Raw genomic sequence first — 20,816 nt, forward strand, 5'->3', positions numbered from 1 at the left:
TCGTTTGTCTGATCAAACGAGCTGGTGACGTCCTCGTTAGCTCAGCCATGCTGGTGAAGTCTGTTTAGACAGGTAAATCATCGTTGGAAATCATGAAATTCTCGTTCAGTATTTCACGTTCCTACGTGAAGCCAGCAAACCAACGATCATTTTTTAGGCCAAATGAGAAGTGCGCGAATATCCTTCGTCATTCAGTCATTGGTTCGCGTTTTAAACTGAACGGTTATCGCTGACTTTCCTTCATTTGGAATGATTGTTCCTACTGAATGCACCTTTTAACATGTAAGGTTAAAGCAGCCGTCTCCATCCTTTTTGATGTTTCGTACTGCAGGTTCTAGAGCTTGCTGGGAGTTGTAGTCTTGCAGCCACTGGTGAGCTATGTGTTGGAGACCACTGGATTAATGAAACTGATCTATATCTATTACACCCAGTGCAGGGGGCCAAGAACTTCATGCATGCCACCCTGTGTCACGCAACACCGGCTTAGATCCTAGGCTAGGCAGAAGACGCAGTTTTAAGTTTTTCCCATGCTGTATTTACGCAGGCAATACCGGTCCCAGAAACTCGGACTAGTAACACGCTTGTAAATGCAATCTTTCTGGGAGTGTGATGCATTTTGTGAAGAAAAACGCATCACTGTACCCGCAAGTTTCACGAACGGGGGAAAAAATGTTGCTTGAGTACTTGTAATAAGGATTGAATCGTTCTCGCATCTGGAATGCGAGTACCATGCAAATTTTGCCTCCCATAAGAAATAACTGGTCACGTTGCCCAAATAATAGGACTTGCTGTAACCTTTCCGTCTCGCAGCAGCGCTGTGAGAAAAATTGCACATGCGGATAGAAGCCATTCTCACCAACGTCCCTCTCCAAATTCATGCATGCAGTTTGTCAAGAGGGTCTTCCACCTGATTGGAGGATAGTGGGAGGCATTTAGTTGTTGCAGATACATAAGCGGTTATCGCTGTGCGGTACAGCTTCAGGGTCCGGCATGAGCAGAAGGGTAAAGTGACATCTGAAATAACAATGACCTGTCAGCCAGAATCTTTACTGTCTGTGTAGATAAGGAACATCTCCAGTGTGTAGTATATATGCTGCTCGCCCGGGTAACGCTACATTTGTGTATGCTGGCATCTTCTAGCAGGCACTGGTTTTTTGATGTGTCACCCTACTGCAGATAATCTCCCATGAAGTCCGCTCCTATCTAGTGCGACCAAACCTAGCTAGAAAAAAATGGAGCTTTGCCGTTTCTTAAACCATTGTGGACATTGTATATTACTAGAAATATAATGTATCTACTCATTATCACAATGCTTGATCTGTCTAATCATACGTTGTTAAAGGGAGTCTCCCCTTTATATTGGGGTGTCTGTGACCCCCTTGTGCAGTGACATATGAAGTTTCCCTGCTACATGTGACACCGTATGGCGCTCTACAAGGTGCAGTATCTGCCCCGCACTCTATCATGGCTTCATGCTACAAGGAGGTTGATCTATGTGATATATAGTTGTAGCCGGTGTGAGGATGTGCATCTGGTTGCAGGGTTAATGTATCGCCCTATATACACATGGGAGCTCCGTGTCAGTTAGCAGTACAGAGGATGTCAGTTTATGACAGCTGCTAATGGCAGGTGTGTTATATAACAGGAACTTGTAACGTCTATTACTTTCTGTTATGTGCTGTCAGGGGAGCCACAACTTCTAAAGACTTACTGCTCTTAGACTTATGTACCAGGAGAAGACGAAGGCCTAATTCATACAGGCGAGTGCAATTTTGGTGGGTGACTGATTTTCTCTGCGAGTGTATGTGCATCTGGCACCCGTTTTTAATGCCCAAGTGTCACCCAAGTTCAATCTTGTTTTTTATGCACGTTACAAAAAAACAGAAGGTGGCCTAATTGATGTCATTTAAAACTCCCATTGAAGTCAACGGGTTTGTGAAAAAAAAACGTAATTAACGCAAATTCCTTGCAAGTGCACTCTGCTTTTTAATGTGTCCATTGACTTGAATATGTGATTTTTGGGCCAGCAATCGCAGCACATTAGGACATGCTGCAAGTTTGTATGTAGGTGTATATATGTACTCGGGGGGGGGGGGGGGGGGAAACGTTGTCTGTGTGCATAAGGCTAAGTTCCCACTAGCGTTTTTTCTGTTCTCACATAGTCGTGGGAGCCGCTAAACGGAAAGAAAACACTTTAGTTTTTGTGCCCGTAGACATTAATTTAAAGTGCAGACCTTCGGTTTTAATTATTTGTCAATTTTTCCACCATCATTCAGTGTAGCAAAAGCGCGGAGTGCTGCTCTGTTTGTGTCCAGTTAAAGAAAAACTGAACCAAAATGGATTGCGACGTTTCCGTTTTTTTTTTGGGGGGGGGATGGTCAATGAATAACGGAAGCAAATGAAAAGCTATCGTTTTCTTTCATTCTTCATTTCCATTTTGGTTCTGTTTTTAGTAGCTCCCCCAACAGAACAAAAAAAATAGCTAGTTCCTTCACTACGGCATCCTTTGTTCCGAAACCTAGCATTCCTTTTGTTTGTGATATTTGTTTTGAATAGTCTATTAAAGTGGGAGGTTTTATCCCGACCCATCGGTGGTGGACCTAGTTGTTCTACCTGCTTCTGGGTTTCTGCGCTCTGCATCCTTCCGGGCACGCCACGCTGTCTGAGGCTATGAAGTGGCTATGGGTGAGCTGATCATTGGCGCACACACACTTGCATTGAAATCGGTCTTTTTTACACCAACCAGAATCGTACTGGCCCGTGTGAATAAGGCCTCAGGCATACGAATGTAAGACCTGACAATGGGTATGAGTATATGTACGAGCTCACTGATGGCAGCCATTGATGAAGCAGTGGCCAATGTGAATGGGAGGTTTTTGTGCCCAGCAGAGTGGAGTATAAGAGATAATAAATAATGCCGCCATTCATAGCATTAATCATAAGTACATTCCTGCATCGCCAGCACTGGTTATACAAAGTGAATTGAACCCACCAGTGTCAGTGATATCAATGAATACATTCACTGTACAGCCGTACATGAGGGCTCTTCAAAGGCCTGAGAAATGGCGCCCACTATTCGCTCCTAGCACTCACGAAGTTTCACTTTCACAACGGAAACTAATTTGAAGGCTCCTAGGGAGAGGTGGCTGTAATGAGAATAGATCTCTGTTGATGTCCATATGACCTGTCAGTCAAGAATATGGAATGACTTCAAACTCCTGCTGCAAGCTCAAGTCTCGCAGCCGCTCATTGAATGCACTTTTGTCTTTGCAAGCTTTGCTTACTACAGCCCTCTAGTGGATAACGGAGATGATTTCACTCAGCAGAGGTCTCCCTCTAGTGGACATTTTTGTTTTTACGCACTAGTCTGCTAGATGCATTCTATTTAGGAAAGCTATGTGAAGCATGAAACCGCATTATAGGACGTCGTGTTCGTTTTTCCAGATGTATTAATTGAAACCAGCGTCGCAGCGTGCGCGGTCTGCCACATCTGTGGTTTCAATTGAACAAAAATATATATTCATTAATGAGTTTAGCAACTGGAATCTAAATTTACTCATCCCAGTGTGAAACTTCTTTGTTGTATTGGAACTTTTTAAAAGTCTAAAAAAAAAAAAAATTCTGCAGATGATGGCCCCACAGCTTACACCAGTCTATGGAAAGGAGACAGTTGGAGTAGTTTGCGCCAAATTTACTAGAAGGGGCGCCTTTGTAATGTCCCAGTCTGTCTTGTTCTGCATACTTCAGGCTCTCAAGTGGACCGCCAGTCAAAAATGAAATCTTTGCTACTACTATGCTTCCAAATGCCCGTGTACATATTGACGAGGGATACCACTGTCAGCCGTTATATAGAATTATACATATATTATCCTGCTTGTTTGGCCACTCGGTCATCTAAATGGTTCTCCTCTTGCTGTCGGGTCTCCCTAGTGCAGAAACAGCCCTCCCATGGTGCAGACACACTGGATATACATACACCATAATGGATTGCCTATAAAGGTATCTATACACGGGACAACTGTTGGATGCATAAGCGTACAATAGCCATTCCGTAAATGGAGGTGAAGCGCGACAGGTGGCCACATCTCTTCTGGCCACTTGTCTCCGTTCACTGCAAGCAAGCAACTATCCACAGATTGTAAACAGTTGTTGTTCAATCATCATTTAAAAAAGGGGAGACGTGGGGAATTTAACAAATATGTCCTGGATATTTTGTATGCACTGCTGCCTTTAGCCAGCAGGTGTCACTATTGTTCCACCTCTTCCGTTAACGATGACGTGCTTGCAAGCGTTTAGAATTCACATCTTACATTTATTTGCAGCAGTCGCTGTAAAACGAATGTCCCAGCCTGAACAATGAAAAGATGTGGCGCCGATTTATTTCTCTTTTTAACTTTTCTAATTGTATTAATGACTAATAAATGGCATGCTTCTCTTTCCCACATTACTAATTTCCTGTGCATTAGCACATTGCTATACCTAGATTATAGCCCCTGTCCTGATTGCTGCCCATTAACACACAAAACGGGCCAATTTCCTAGGACTCCCATTAACACATTAGTAGAAAAACCTATAACTGCGGTGTAATTTGCATCAGTCCCTTCTAAAGTGGAGCGTATAATCTGATACCCATAGGCCATGTACATATCTACCAGGCCAGCCTGTTGTCCTATAGGGCATTCCCATCCACAAAGGAACTCTGCATTCAATAAGTATATATGTATACATGCACTCAGTAAATAATTATCTTCCCTTTTAACACTTTCCAATCCACTGTCTGACGTCTAAAGACATTTTGATTGAAGGCTGTAGAGCTCCGATGTCGGAAGACGTCCGGCAGGGTATTCTTACTGTAGATTACTGGCTGCTGAGTTGTCAGGGGCCTCTCCAGCATGTCCCATACCGCAGTACTGGCTCTAGCCAACAGATGGCGCCATTGTATAATGTCAGAAAGAGAAAGCCCCCTAGGAAACCCTGAATCCAAAAATGGATTGCAAAGGGTTAATGTTATTTACCACAGTTGATTGTGGTCTGGGACTGTGATTCCATACGGCAGAGCCTTAAAGCAGCTCTCTGTTTTGGGACAGAATTCTGTCCCAGGACAAGAGAGAGGGAGGAGGGTATATTACCGGCAGTAGCTTTGTTCTGCTCGTCCAATCTGCTGGTTCCCAGCCCCGTTTTTGGCTGTCCAAGATGGCTGCAGCAATTTTCTGACTACCTAATGCACACCGTGCTCTGCTGTCTGATTGGCCAGTGCGGATCATGTTAGCAACTCTGGTCAATGGTAGTCTGAAGATTGTGTCGGCCATCTTGGCTGGGCAAAAATGGGACTTGGAACCAGTGGCTTGAAGGGATGGCAGAGAAAAACAACTGCTGTTGTATGTACATGGTATGGGGACGTTCTCCTGACTATTCCCAGCAGCAGACCCTGGGATCAGTCATGTTGGATTTCATTTGTTCTGTTGTATAAGGTGGTTTGGGGGACGTGTCTGGCAGAAACTTGTTTATGTCCCTATTTAAATAACGGGGAGAGGTAGACAAGCTTATGGTAGGTGGAGCGTTCAGCCAAACGCTGTCTTGTCTGTATGTAACTGCTATTGCGTCCCAAGTGGCATCCAAACATCTGATTTATATGAAAGGACATACAAGTAATGAACTGTTTACAGTAGTGGAAAGTCTCTCAAGGATGTTCCAAAAACTATTCTTGCAGGTTAAAAGGGTGGTCTAGTTGTAAAATATTGATGACACAAGAAAGGCCATCAGCAGTAGAACAGCATGGGGTGTCTGCTGCCCGGAATCCCTGGCGTTCAGCTCTTTGCTGGGCCAGTGGTGCTTGTGTGCCTAGTTTTTTTTTTTTCTGCAGGAAGCTGACAGCTCTGTTCCCAATACAGTGGCCAGGCTTGGTATTACATGCAAAGTTCCTATTAAAGTGAATGGACTGTAATAACAAGTCTCACCTTTACAGTGGGGACGGAGCTGTCTGCTTGCTGCAGAAATCAGCTCAGTGCATGAATGCACTGGCCCAGGGGTGATCCCAGATGGTGGGCCCTTACCAATCTAGTACTGATGGTCTATTAAAAGGATAAACTATTTCTATCAAGGGGTGGTGGGATAAGGACTATTATGTGGATAAGGACTGCATTTTGTGCTTATGTGTTAGCCAATGTAATAACTAGCAAAAGTGCCAATCACTTTACCTAAAATGTTGTTTTTGTGCTGGAAAATCACTGTAAAGTGCTGGCCACTAGGATTCTCCTGTTTTTCTAAATTGCTATCTAAAGCCTGTTTACTGAAGGCCGTCTCTAGCAATGGACACCAAGATAAATAACAGGATGTGGCGAGGGTGCTGTCTCATGCTGCCCATATAAGTCTATGGAGGGAAAAGAGGGAAAATTGGTTGGAGAGAGAAGGAAGCAGAGACACTTGCACAAAGGTGCTTCTGCAGCTAATAGTATGTGTTTACTGCCTCTTCGGGTGCTTAACACAGGCGATAAAATCTGGAGTTTTTTTTTTTTTTTTCATGCGGTGCGAGAGGGAGTAAAAACGCAGAATTATGAAACCAATGATATTCAATGGTTTCTTTCATATTTGCGATGTTTTCATTCATGCGATGTTGTGAGGGAAAAAAATCATGGCATTTCCTATATCTTTCTGCTGTTTTTATCTCCCATGTTTCCCTAGGGAGCCTCCTTTTTACAAAGCACGAACTTTCGATTTTTGTGCAATGCAGTTTTAACATTAGAAAGCCCTATTGAATTTCGCAATTAAAAAATCCCATGGGAAAAATCGCAAGTGGCAGCAATGTTTTTGTGAGAAAAAGCAATGCTGCCACTCAAAAATCGCAGGGAAAAAGTTGCAGGTTTTTTTTGTTTTTTTTTTAGTTGCTGCGATTCTCTCGCGGCAATATCATGATCGCCCGTGTAAAACTAGCCTTAGGTACTGAAATCACATTGACACTGTTCAGAACTGCTGTATAACGTCCTCCGTGCTGCTGTTACTTATGAGGATGTGCTACAGAAAAATAGAGATCCTGCTTTCTTGTATACAGTTTATGGAGACCTCATAGCTACTAATATACAACCTATAGCTCAGTACTAAGAATTAGGGATGAATATACGGGAGCAGGATCTCTTCTAAAACATGCTGTAATACAGTACATAAAGAAGAGATCTGAGTGTAGGCGACCCCTTTGATTAAAAGGGAATATTTTATAAAGCATTTAAAGCAGTTTTTTTTATTATATCCTGTAAAAAAAATTAAAATGAATGAATAGGTTCAGACCAGGTACAAACTCTGAGAAGGGAGCAGTGGGCAGGCTGCAGAGGGGAGGAGGGAGCGGTGGGGAGGCTGCAGAGGGGAGGAGGGAGCGGTGAGGAGGCTGCAGAGGGGAGGAGGGAGCGGTGAGGAGGCTGCAGAGGGGAGGAGGGAGCGGTGAGGAGGCTGCAGAGGGGAGGAGGGAGCGGTGAGGAGGCTGCAGGGGGGAGGAGGGAGCGGTGAGGAGGCTGCAGGGGGGAGGAGGGAGCGGTGAGGAGGCTGCAGGGGGGAGGAGGGAGCGGTGAGGAGGCTGCAGGGGGGAGGAGGGAGCGGTGAGGAGGCTGCAGGGGGGAGGAGGGAGCGGTGAGGAGGCTGCAGGGGGGAGGAGGGAGCGGTGAGGAGGCTGCAGAGGGGAGGAGGGAGCGGTGAGGAGGCTGCAGGGGGGAGGAGGGAGCGGTGAGGAGGCTGCAGGGGGGAGGAGGGAGCGGTGAGGAGGCTGCAGGGGGGAGGAGGGGGCAGTGAGGAGGCTGCAGGGGGGAGGAGGGGGCAGTGAGGAGGCTGCAGGGGGGAGGAGGGGGCGGTGAGGAGGCTGCAGGGGGGAGGAGGGGGCGGTGAGGAGGCTGCAGGGGGGAGGAGGGGGCGGTGAGGAGGCTGCAGGGGGGAGGAGGGGGCGGTGAGGAGGCTGCAGGGGGGAGGAGGGGGCGGTGAGGAGGCTGCAGGGGGGAGGAGGGGGCGGTGAGGAGGCTGCAGGGGGGAGGAGGGGGCGGTGAGGAGGCTGCAGGGGGGAGGAGGGGGCGGTGAGGGGGCGGTGAGGAGGCGGCGGTGAGGAGGCTGCAGGGGGGAGGAGGGGGCGGTGAGGAGGCTGCAGGGGGGAGGAGGGGGCGGTGAGGAGGCTGCAGGGGGGAGGAGGGGGCGGTGAGGAGGCTGCAGGGGGAGGAGGGGGAGGTGAGGAGGCTGCAGGGGGGAGGAGGGAGCGGGGAGGAGGGGGCGGTGAGGAGGCAGCGGGGAGGAGGGGGCGGTGAGGAGGCAGCGGGGAGGAGGGGGCGGCGGCGAGGAGGCGGCAGCGGGGAGGACACTTTTACACGGAACAATTATCGCTCAGCTTACCACTACATTGTGCGAATCTAAACAGTGATACAATGTTAGCACTGCCAGCGACTAAAAAACAATCCGGCAGTCATTCCTCTATGAATGGAGGCGAGTGGGTGGAATCGATCTATGGCCCGCTCCTCCTCCGTAAACTATTATGGCTCCTGTGTGACAGCATTCGAGCGAGGACTGTTGGGTACCTGATGAGCTTTCCATGCAAAAGGACCCTTATGGGGCTTCATACAGAGCAGACTTTCAGTCGGACCCTCCGCACATAAACTCAGCTGTATTTATAGTAGTAGCAAAGTGGATGAGATTTAAAAAATCTCATCCACAAGCTGCGGAAATGACCTGTATAAAACCCGCACGGAATTCAAGTCCGCGACATGTCAATTGTATCGCAGTCTTTGCTGCAGAGTTCACTGCTCTATGAGGAATTCGTGATGGAACCCACTTTAAAACCTGCACCCAATGGGAGGGGTTTGTAGGCAGACATTCCGCGGCTGAGCTATAGCGGAATGCCCGCTGCAGACATTCCGCTGGAAATTGGCCCCATGTGCTGCCAGCCGTAGTAAGACAGAATGCTATGCATAGGGAAACGACACAGCCACGCTCCTCCATTATTATCTCTCATAGAAGCCACCTAGAATGCGCTTCCCTATAGAATATGTTGTAGATAAATCGCTGATGGTACAGGTTTTATCGTGGTCATTTGTCTAAAGACTGGGGCCAGAAGCCAAATGTACTAATGGTGCCAATATATCACATTGCTATCCACTGACTTCAGTGTTGTATAATCATTTACCCAGACTCATAAGTGGCACATAAAGCATCTTGTGTCCACCTGATCTAGATCTTTTCTGCTTCATAAAGGCAATTTTTATTACAATCTAGCCCAAACCGGCTTCCTTATTGATGAGCTGATTGGGCTGTGTAAGTGATCAAAGATTATTAACAAGCGGGAGAGGCGTTTATCATTTGGAAAATGTGTTGTGCTTACTGAAATATAAATGACCGGTGTTTAATCGCGCCGTGTAATCGCCTGTCTGCAGGATAAGGCTAGGTGCACACTAGTGGATTTCAGGGCTGTCTGTAGGCATATGGTCCCATTATAGCCTATTGGTTATACATATGGACCCTTGATCTTAGGACATGCCAGTGGATGTGAATGTGCAGTATCCATATATATCAGACAGCACAGGGAGTGGTATGCATGTGCTGTTTGATACGGCTTGTACAAACTCGGTGTAGGTCATCAATAGTAGATTGGCAAGGGTCCACCATCTGGGAATCCTTACAATCAGCTGTTCTCCAGGCTGGTGCACTTGTACACTCGGCTGATTTCTGCAGGAAGCAGACAGCTCCATTCTTACTGCAGTGGCCAGGCTTGGTATTGCATGCCCAATTCCTATTAAAATAAAGAGGAACTTTGCCTGTAGCAAAAACAGACGATATTTGGACGATAGTCATTCTGTGTAAAAATACCCTTAATCACTTTGCTATTACTGTATATTACTGTAATATAATCTAGATTTTACACAAATCTGGGCAGAAAATGTGCAGCATTTCCGTTCTATGTGAACATAGTTTTATAGTTTTATTCCTGCATTATTTAGTGTACTTCAGCAGTTTGTATTACACCTTTTGGAGCTCTGGTTTTCTCATCCTACTGAAGCAGCATTTCATGTTTACAAGGATTTTTTTTCTGCATTTGACTATTTTTCTTAGTTTCCTTCCCTGTTAAAAACTTATTTTTGGTTAATTAACATCCTATAAAAGTTGTTCTAGTGGAAACCATATGCCTACCTCCATGGAGCTTAAAGGGGTTGCCTGGGACTTTTACTACTGTGACCTATGCACAGAGCGCCCGCCGGTCAGCTGTTTGCCAGTCAGTATAGACAGTCCTGGAAGCAGATAGTGTTATCAACAGTGCAGCGCCCCAGTCTGGTGCTGCCGGAACAGTTCCCATTGACCATCGTGGACTGGTGCAGTGTCAACAGCTTATCTGCTTCCCGCGCTGTCCGCAATGACCGCTGACCCGCCGAACAGCTGATTGAGGGATTCACAAGCAGGGCACCCCCGCTGATCAACTATTAATGAGGATAGGTCACGAATAGCAAAAGTTCCAGACAACCCCATTAAAGAAGACCTGTCACTACATGTCTGTTTTAGTAAATCCTTATATTCCCCATGAAATAACAATTCTTGAGCATCTCTTCTTGTATTACTCTCTATTGTGCTGTGCCTCCTGGAAATGCATTCATAAATTGAGAACTTGGGTGTTAGAAGTTTGGGGGTGTCTGACATTGTCCAATCGGTGCTGATGGTGTCAGACTGTGTAGGGACACACCTTGTCGTCCAGAGGAATGGTAACACCCAGTTGTCACTTTTTCATACATTTCTAGGAGTAGTAACGGAGGAACTGTATAATGCAGATTTTCTAAGGAAAGATGATCAAGAATAGGGAATATAAGGAGAGGGGATGGGTCTTTCTTTAAATTCTGTATCCAATGGGGTAACTGTTTTGCAGACCATGCTATGGCATATGTTGTCAAAAATAGCAATGGCTATAATATATCTCCATCTATACAATATATATAACATACACACGTGTAGATAGCCCTTTAGGCTCACTAGGACCAATGCTGCAGGAGAATGTGATTTATTCTTCGCACATATCACAACCTACCACTGTTAGATGCATGATGTTGGCATAATGGCTGACCTTCAGTGGGTTGCTTTAGAGAACGGACGGGTGGTTAGGTCATTAATGCATTTGATGAAACCAAATTTTTGGCATTCCCGCTATGGCCTCTTGTTATGTTGTCAGCGTTGATGTGTTATGTCAGATGTGAGTTGTGTTCACAATGGCCATTGCGTTTGACTTTTGTAACTACAATAGAACATTGACCTTTCCAACAGACCGTGAAACATTCCTTCATTTTGTACCAACCGAGAGTTCTTCTGTATGAGCACACTGACAACAAGACGCGGAAAGTGTAAATCTGGGCACCGCAGGAACAGAACGGGTTAAGCCGGGGTGATGTGAAGTGTTGGAAAACTAAAGTGAATTTTCTGTTTGTAAGAAAGTGCTCGGAATGTCTGACTGCACATGTAAAAATAATTCCTCTAACAAACCCGCTGAGCAGGAGAGACACAAGGTAACATTACCCGCGGTATTCTGGCAACTAGCGCATGATAAGCAAACAGCTTAATTGGTTTTCACAGGACCAGACGGCTGTGGCAGTATTTTCTTTAACAGTATTAGGGACCTGATTGGGAATAATTTGTTCCCATGTCTTAACACGCACACCCCTTCGGAGTGGAGTTAAAGCGCCAGTCTGTAGGGAAAGCAAAACGTCCCATAGATGGGCCTCACCTTACATGGTCACCTTCTGGGGGAAATCGGTTCGAATTTATGAGTCAAGTTTGCTAGAAATGTTATCAACTTTCTGGAACGGCATAATCCTTGAGAAATTGAGGAGTTCCGCTAAGTGAGCAAAATCAGTATTTTGTGTGTTTGTTTGTTTCTTTTTTTTTTTTTTTTCTACCTACTAAGGCCAGTGTTTTTTAAGGTACTGCAAAATTAAATATCGCCAATGTCTCCTGAACACACGTAAAGCCTCCAGCACACTAGCGTATTTGGGGGCGTGTGCTGTGCGTGTTAACCTATTGCAATCCAATTTTGGATTCAGAGTTTCCTAGGGGCTTTCTCTTTCTGCCGTTATACAATGGCGCCATCTGCTGGCTAGAGCCAGTACTGCGGTATAGGACATGCTGGACAGGCCCCGGACAACAGAGCAGCCAGTAATATACAGTAAGAATACCCTGCCAGACATCTTTCCGACATCAGAGCTGTGCAGTTTTCAATCAGAATGTCTTCAGACAGTGGATTGGACAGGGTTAATCCACATGGCCCCATTACATGCCTATGAGGAAATGCACACTGATGTTTTATTATATGGACCAATGGTCCCCATGAATAAACTCCTTGCGTCCTATTCCTGTCCATGTCATGCTAATGCGTGTCAATGAGCTGCCTATGTGTAAAGCTGACAGCAAAAAGACAGGTGTCCGTGTTCTGTCTGATGCGAGTTGCATATGAGCCTTTCGAGCGCAACTTGCACAAATCGGTAGTATGCACCTGCCTAAAGGGAACCTGCTGCCATAATCTAAGTTCTAGTGCTCAGGTCCCGAGGAGTTCGGGAATGCAGTTTTTATATTCGCCCAGCTCCCTGTTTCTATGCGGCCACCCGTAGAAGTCTACGCCAGTGGACTCCTCTCTATGAACACACTGTTCTCTATGGGATTGCACACATGGCCTGCAGAGATGAGTTCGTTGACGCTGAATTCCACAGGAACTGGAAGCCAGGTGAGTCTAAAAGCTACATACCCGGACTCCTCGTGGTCTGTTCGCTGAGCACCATAACTTAGGTTATGGTGTTAATAGGTGGTGACAGGTTGCCTTTAGGCTGGGTGCACACTACCAGTGTGTGCGGGTTGCATCTGGGAGGCTCGGGCGCAACTCGCATCTCTGAGCTCATAGGTGGTGACAGGTTCCCTTTAAAGGGTAGTCCCATAAAGATTATTAGGGCATATAGATATCCTGAATAAAGATTCCCTAGGACTTGTGTATTATATGGATCAGTACCAGGCCCTACTATCCTAGTACAGGAAACTAAGTTTTTTTTGTTTAGTGTTTTTTTTTTTTTTTTTTAACTCATTAAAGCCTTGAAAAATTGAAATGAAAAGTGTAATCAGAAAATGGCCTATTGTATATATCAGGTTTTTATGTTGGGCATTTAAGAATTTTTTTTTTCTTAATTTTTCAATCTACATAAAAAAAAACTCTTAAAAACCTGATCACTAAGCCTAGCAATAGTATGACTCCTCTTTGCTCTGTAGAGAGAACTTTTGAGCAGTCATCTCCTTGTCACCCTGACCAGTTACACCTATGTAGAGATAATACAGGATCCACCATTCAGAGTAGGTGTTAGTCACAGCTTACCTCCTCTCCCTCCCTGCACAATGACCTTTGCACATGTCTGAGTATGCCCATAACACTCTCCAATAAGTCAATGAGTCATCTCCTGTCCACGAGGCTGCTGTAAAGCGTATCTCTAAATGCTGCTATCTGCACCTCAAGCAAGTTGGCCACCGCCCATAGTCCTATACAGACAATAGAATTTAAGAAAAGCACAAAACTGCAATCAGAAAATAAAAACGGATTAGAAAAAATGGAAAACGCTTCACACTCTGGTTTTAATTCGTAAAAGATATATAGGGGACACATTTTCCTTTAAGCAACATGTGAGTATCTTGCATATAGCTGAATTAGTCTCTCTTTGCGCAATGTATGCTAATGGCCACAACCCTTCTTCTTCCATAGCATAGAGGATTGCATAATCTACATATGTACTCTTTAAAATTCAGTAGCTAAGCCTTCGAGCCGGAAAACCAACCTTGAATCACTTGTATAATTTCCTCCTACAACCCATGAATGAGCACAAGAAGATGCCCAGAGCCAGAATAGAAAGGTTTGAGCAATGCCAGCTACAGCGTTAAAATGTTTGTGCAGCCGGATAGGACGTGTGAATGATTGTCATAGTGCGGCTGTCTTTCTCTGTGGGTCTCGGAGACCTGCAGTAAAGCATCCAGTGCAGGGTCGCAGCCTGGGGTCCCAGCTTAGCTTCCGGTGGAGATCAAAGCGGAGGGGTGGACCTAGGGTCAGCCAAGAGCAGCAGTGACGTGTGTTCTGGGGGGCCTCTGACTGCACTGCCAGGGATTGGGACCATTTCTGGATCTCCCATGTGACCGTCATTAGTCTTTATTCTATACACCTGCTGCGGGCTTTTGGCTCGCAACTATTAACCCATTTTTGGCAGTAGTTTTTGCAAAGCGAGGTAGAAAGCTGATTTGCCTACAATGCATGTGTTTCTTTGTTTGAGGGATTTTTTTTGCCTTGACTACGCTCAACAGACAGATCTACATTTTGCACTTCTTGATTTGACGTATTTATGCAGTTCGAGATGATGTAGACTTTCCTAATGTGTCTGCATTTGCTGCCTCCAGAGTCATAGGCCACCAACACCGGAGGGACCTTCTGGTCATCATATGCTGAGACGTTCCACTCCGTTGATCCTATCTATGTATATAGAAATGTGTAAATCCCATACGATGGTCTTCATTGCCCACAAGGGTCAATCATCTCTTCTCGGATCACCTGGATGACTGAGCTTGCTGAGCATAGCAGTTCATTAGCAATTTGGGCGTCTTACACTTCCTATGTTTGGTCTAATATATTGAGACTTCTAAGTTGGCGAACAGACCGAGAAGCAATCTTAAGATGATGTTACTACTATGTCGGATTCACTCTTACCATGTCACTTTTGTCATTCTAGATTATAAGCACTCCCCAGAGACTGAGCGCGGGAGCAGATCTTCTCATAGGGAGACAGTTCACTGCGGCCACCTCAGCCATGGTCACTCAGAGTCACATCACGGATGCCACCAGCTGGGTTCCTGGGTAATTGTTTTGCTTCACCTGTAATTCATCCGCAATGTGCTTTAATGACATTGGAAGATGGGTCATTTTTCATAGAAGTCTAGGTTTCATTAATTTCTCTCTTTCTTTTGTTCTTGGGTTTCTCCTCCCATCCTTAGTGCCTCCTTAGGTTCCTGTCAAATCCTGTTTTCTTCTGCAGAATTGCAGTAGCTATGTATGGGAAAAGTTCATGAATGTTTCATGTGTGCATGCGAAGCCAGATGGAAGAGGGGCTATGAGCTGCCACTGCTCCGGTGACGTCGGAGACGGTGGATGTGAGAACGTGTCATAAGGCAGTGCGGCTGGAGTACAAGCTCCTTCATTTGAAATATGATGAGTAAAATGCCCTACAGGTAAAGGGATGAGCAGCAAAGGTGAAAGGCAAGAACTAAAGGTGCAAAACTGAAGTTTTGCCGTCTCCATCATATTTCATACCCTGAAGGCCTCCATACGCATTACACAAAAGTAGTCCAGACCCGCTAGTGACTCTTACTTGTGTATGGAGGCCTCCCTACTTTTCCCCAACAGATGATGTTGCAGAAAAGAAGGATCGGGTATGTTGAATTTCAATGCCAGACACCCCTGGAGATAAGCCGCCGCCAGATCTGTTTTAACTGAGTCTTTCTCTAGTCTCCCTATTTAAAAGACATGATTGTTTAGCTGAACCGAGTGTTTGCGTATTTAGGGGAGCTAGGAGAGAGACCTGTTAGCTGTTCAGTTATTAACTACTGATGGCCTATTCTCTGGATGGGCCATCAATAGAAGATCAGTGAGGGGTCACCAGCCAACATTCCTGCTAATCAGCTGTTTGCTGGGCTGATGCGCTCATGCACTCAGCTGATTTCTGCAGGAAGCAGACAGCTTCATTCCCACTACAGTGGCCCAGCTTGGTATTGCAACAAATTCCCATTCACTTTGATGGGAACTTTGCCTGCAATACCAAGCCAAGCCACTAAAGTGGGAACAAAGCTGTCGTGTTCCTGCAGAAATCAACTCCGCATATGAGATCAAATAGCACATCAAAGGGGTCCCAGATGGCAAACCCCGCTGATCTGCTATTGATGGCCTATCTATATTTTATAACCGGACAACCCCTTTAACCACTTAGTGTCAGCCAATATGTCTTTTTACTGCCCTCACTCATGGGCTTTAAACTTGCACATACATCTTTTTAAGGCAGTGGCTAGGCTGGCTACTGACAGCCAGGCTCCTGCTCTAACCACCAGGAGAAGAGAAACCTCAGATCCTGGCAGTTTAACCCCTTGCATGCTACAGTCAATAGCAGGTGCAGTATGTAAGCAGATGACAGGGAGCAAGCTTTTTTTGTTACCCATCAGCATCTTGCAAATGGGATTGCAAGGTTCCCATGGCAGCTGGAGGCCTTACAAATGACTCTGTGTCTGCCATGTAACTCAATATTTGACCCTAAATATTATTTAAAAAGCAACACACCCTAGGTATTACTCTAGTTATGGCTTTTGCAATGTGTCAGTGAACATCACTTGTTTCTTAAAGCACAAAAGACTCTGGTCATGAGGGGTTAATATATACTATGCATGCTCAGTGGCAAAGTGGGGTTTCTTGGGCCCACCTGAAGAAATGATTTTGAGGGTTTATCCCAATTCTCCGCAGGAAATATGCACCCCTCCTTTAATTGCATTGTAATTGTTGTTACTACCACTATGCATGCAAATAATATTACCAATAAGACATTTGTGAAGCAGCTGGCATTAAATCCAAAGTGAACTGCAGAGGTCCACCAGAGGACTCTCGGGTACTCCTTTAGGCCAGTCTGACATTTCATATATTACCATAACCTGTTCATGGGCCTTTGTGCATGCAAGTATGTAATATCAAAGGGGTTTCCAGTTCTTAAATATCGATGATCTCCTCACAGGGCAAGTCATCAATAGCTGATTGGCGGGGTCTGTCATCCATGACCCTGACCAATTAGCTTTTTGCTATCATTCGGCATCCTAACAAGAAGCTAATGGATTTGTATATTCTGCAGTGGACCATTATGGTATTGCAGGCACAGCTTCCTTTAACTTCAGTGGGAGCTGTGCTTGCAATACCATGCCAGGCCACTGCACAATGTATGGAGCTATCTGCTTCCTGCTCTGTAGCGGGTAACCGCCTCCCACAAATGGCTGATCAGCTGGGGTCCTTCATAGCGGACCTTTGCTGATAAACTATTAACTTTTCTCATGGATAGCTCATCAATTTTAAGAGCAGAGTCACCGCCTGCATGGAGCTTGAAATTTCTACCTATATCTGTGCATGGGTATCTTACCTTCTATAGAAGAGTAGTGATGTTAGGGTATTTGTCTTAGAATATGTGCGTGAAATTTGATTCTGATCTCCTTTGGTGGTATTTTAATACTAGCAAATCATTTTTTCTTCTCTCTTTTCCCATAGGGATCGAAAACGTACTCGTGAGTTTATAGACTCTGACTTCTCAGAGAGGTAAGGGTGAAAAAGAGATAATAGAACGGAGTCGGGGAGAAAGATGTCCTTTTTTATGAACATTACTATTTGGCCTGGTGGGCGCAATCTCTTGAGTTCTAGAATTTCAAGCACAGTGGATTCCCTCTATTATACGTTTGCAGGGGGTTATATATACATATGTATATTATGGCATAGGCTGCTATATAGGTCATTACACTAGAACAGAAGTGAATGAATGAATGCTATGAAGCCACCATGTGAAAGAAGTAAATGTGGAGCAATTCAGGCCAGTTCCTCCCTGGCAGCATCCGGACTCTTCCACTTCTATTCACTTCCCCATCTTATTCCTAACAAGGAATCTGGAACTAATCCCTGTGGATTTTTTCTGAGAGGGGCCGGCCACTATGGCAACCACTTGTCAAGAAGCATCTCTATCATACGCCATATTTCTCCTTGGCTCTCTGCATTGTGAGTTAGTTACAGAGACGCTAGATAAGTGCAGGACATTCAATGCAATTAATCTTTTCTTAAGAGCAAAGAATCAAGGTCCCTGAGATAAATTATATTTCTTAGTTTTTTTTTTTTTGTTTTTTTTTTTGAAGCTTTTAAACACTTTTTGCATTGCCAGTTCTACAAATATAGCTTTATATATATATATATATATATATATATATATATATATATATATATATATATATAATATGTGTGTGTCAGTGTTGGCTAAAAGTAGGCGACAGATGCACTTTTAATTTTGAAATCTTTTATATACCAGTAGTATATATATTTCAAACGTAAAGGGCATCTGTCGCCTACTTTTAGCCAACACTGACACCGTGGAAATTACGGGAAAGGTAAGTATAACACTCACATCCCTTGACACAGCAGGTCACCTACTTGTAGTCCATACGTTTAGCTTATAGGTGACAGATGCCCTTTAAGTTTGGCATCTGAAACCTCAGCAGATGATTGATGAGAAAGTGTATTTTTACAATGGGGGCTTGTGTTTTTGATTGAGAGGCGTAGCTTCATGCCGCTTGTGTGGATGTAGACGATGGGAAGCATAAAGTTTGTTGTATAGGGTCGGCCACGGAAAATTAGCCCAGCACCATACTGTTATGAAAGCTATCTACAAGAACATCTTTGCTGCCCGTAGCAACCAAATACAGCGCAGCTTTAATTATACCTCAGTAGAAAAGGAAATGAAAGCTGCACTGTGATTGGTTGCTATTGGCAAAAAAGATTTTTCTTTTAGACCGCCTTCTTAAGAGTGTGGTACTGGGCTACTTTTCAGTGGCCCATCCTGTAGATGCTATGGTGATGATGAGTGAGTGTGAGGCTGATCTGGTACAGTTTGTTCTCAAGATAGGTGGGTACCACACTCTTTTGAAGTTGCCCTTAGCAACCAATCGCAGTGCAGCTTTCATTTCCTATGCTTCCAAGGTAAAATTTAAAGCTGCACTGTGATTGGTTGCTACGGGCAGAGTTATTTTGATAACAAACCGAACCACATCAGGCCAAGATATATATTTGATAGATTAGATATGTTGTTTGTGTATACATCACTATGTAAGTCATAGGATAACTTAGAGCTTTATTATGGATAGCCAATGAAATCACAGCCACAGTTTGAAATATTAATGAGCCAAAATTGCTGCTTTGCCATCCACAGTAAGAGAAGCAAGAGAGGGGAGAAGAGTGGGAAGGGTCTGCGACATTTCTCTATGAAGGTTTGTGAGAAGGTTCAGACCAAAGGCACCACGTCCTACAATGAAGTGGCAGATGAACTGGTGGCAGAGTTTACCAGCTCTGCCGGACAGCTCCCCTCCGACTCCGTAAGTCAAGTCAACATTTCATGCCTGTATACCACTTAGTGCTCCCGATAAGACTCTGCCTTTGACTTCTGTTCCCAGTCATTGTTACAAGGCCTGTTTAAAAGGTCAGACATTGACTTGCAGGATTGCTTCCTCCTAATAGGTGGCGCTGTAAGAAGTTTGATTTTTCTCATTTGCATACATTTCCCAGAGGAGCATGGATGACCTTATAAATCTTTTCACACCTACTGGGTGCTCTCCCTAAGGAGAACCTTTACTCCTGCCAGCCTCCCCAGTAACATTTATACAAAGAGTAACATCTATTTTTCTACGCAGGCCTATGACCAGAAGAATATCAGGCGGCGAGTTTATGATGCCCTCAATGTACTAATGGCCATGAATATTATCTCTAAGGAGAAGAAGGAAATAAAATGGATTGGTCTGCCATCCAACTCGGTGCAGGAATGTGAGAACTTAGAGGTATGCTAATATTAAAAGGGTGTCTTATGCTGGAGACTACCACCCGTCCAATTAGGGTGTGAGACAGCACCCCCCCCCCCCCCTCCAAAAAAAAAAAAAAAAGTAGCAATCACTCTTTTCAATATGTTTAGTAGTCCAGTGCAAACCCTTGCTTGAACAGCAGTGATTTCATATCTACAGCCCTGCAGTATAGTACATATGTGCTAGCATAGAAGAGAGAATGCTACAGAACAAAGCTTCGGTTATTTTTAAGCATGGGCTTTGTGGTAAGACTATATTTAGGTGCATAATATGCACTTTCCTGTAGTGTTTAGATCGGAATGAGCAAGTCATTATAAAAGGCTGAATCTGATTATTTGGGGTGATTCTAATTAATCCCGTGTATTTTGTATCAGCCTGGTTGCTCTGCAGATATGTGTTGTATAATATCCATAGAGCATCTGTATGTTTCAGGCTCGGTAATAGAATGTTACATTGCAGACAGGATATGTACCGAGCTGAAGCCCTTGTACCCAGCTGTGGGGAGCAGCTGACTCGGCAGCTCATTACTAGTGCAGTTCATCAGACCATGGCTGCCCACATGAGCGGGGGCTTTAATGTATGTGCCGATGCCATTAAGCATTTATGTGAGACCATGGCAAACTTAAAAACACATTTTTTTTCTGCTGCAGAGCTGTTTTCATTGAACATCAGGAAAGCATCTTCGAAAACACTCTGAATGTTGCGCCCGTTGTCTTTTATTGGCGTCTCATTATGTTGTTGACTGGGGACTTTAAGAAGAAGCCTTTTGGCAACGTTTCTCCTTGTGTAAAGTTACTACTAGCATGCACATGATGAAAACGTAGTGCCGTATATGTGATTTGTCAGGCCTTATCTGGGACATGCATGAGAAAGACGTAGTAAAACTGTAGACGGTGCTGACGATGTAACACATGAGCCTCACCCTAAGCTCTTTTAAAAGGGGTTGTAAACTAATGATGGCCCGTACTTAGGATAGGCCATCAATGGTAGATCAGTGAGGGTCTACTGCCAGGCTCCCCCACCAATCAGCTATCAGACTTGGTATTACAGATAAAGCTCTAGCTCACTTTATTGGGAACTGGACCTGCAATGGCAAACCTCACCATTGCAGTGTGAAGGGAGCTGTCTGCTTCCTGCAGAAATTCGTTTAGTACAGCGGCCCAGCAATC

General features: G+C 44.8%; 1 protein-coding gene across 3 annotated transcripts in view; it reads left to right on the plus strand.

The window, feature by feature from the left end:
* The window catches only part of TFDP2 (transcription factor Dp-2), a 71,224-nt gene that overhangs the window by 39,212 nt on the left and 11,196 nt on the right, over positions 1–20,816 (plus strand). For all 3 annotated transcript variants that reach the window (XM_066598144.1, XM_066598143.1, XM_066598142.1), the window contains exons 3-6: positions 14,745–14,869; positions 17,306–17,353; positions 19,005–19,167; positions 19,483–19,626. In XM_066598144.1, the coding sequence (XP_066454241.1) occupies positions 14,745–14,869; positions 17,306–17,353; positions 19,005–19,167; positions 19,483–19,626 (480 nt within the window). The remainder of the gene's footprint in view (positions 1–14,744; positions 14,870–17,305; positions 17,354–19,004; positions 19,168–19,482; positions 19,627–20,816) is intronic.

Source organism: Eleutherodactylus coqui, chromosome 1 (genome assembly GCF_035609145.1).
Source record: "Eleutherodactylus coqui strain aEleCoq1 chromosome 1, aEleCoq1.hap1, whole genome shotgun sequence".
Taxonomy (NCBI): Eukaryota; Metazoa; Chordata; class Amphibia; order Anura; family Eleutherodactylidae; genus Eleutherodactylus; species Eleutherodactylus coqui.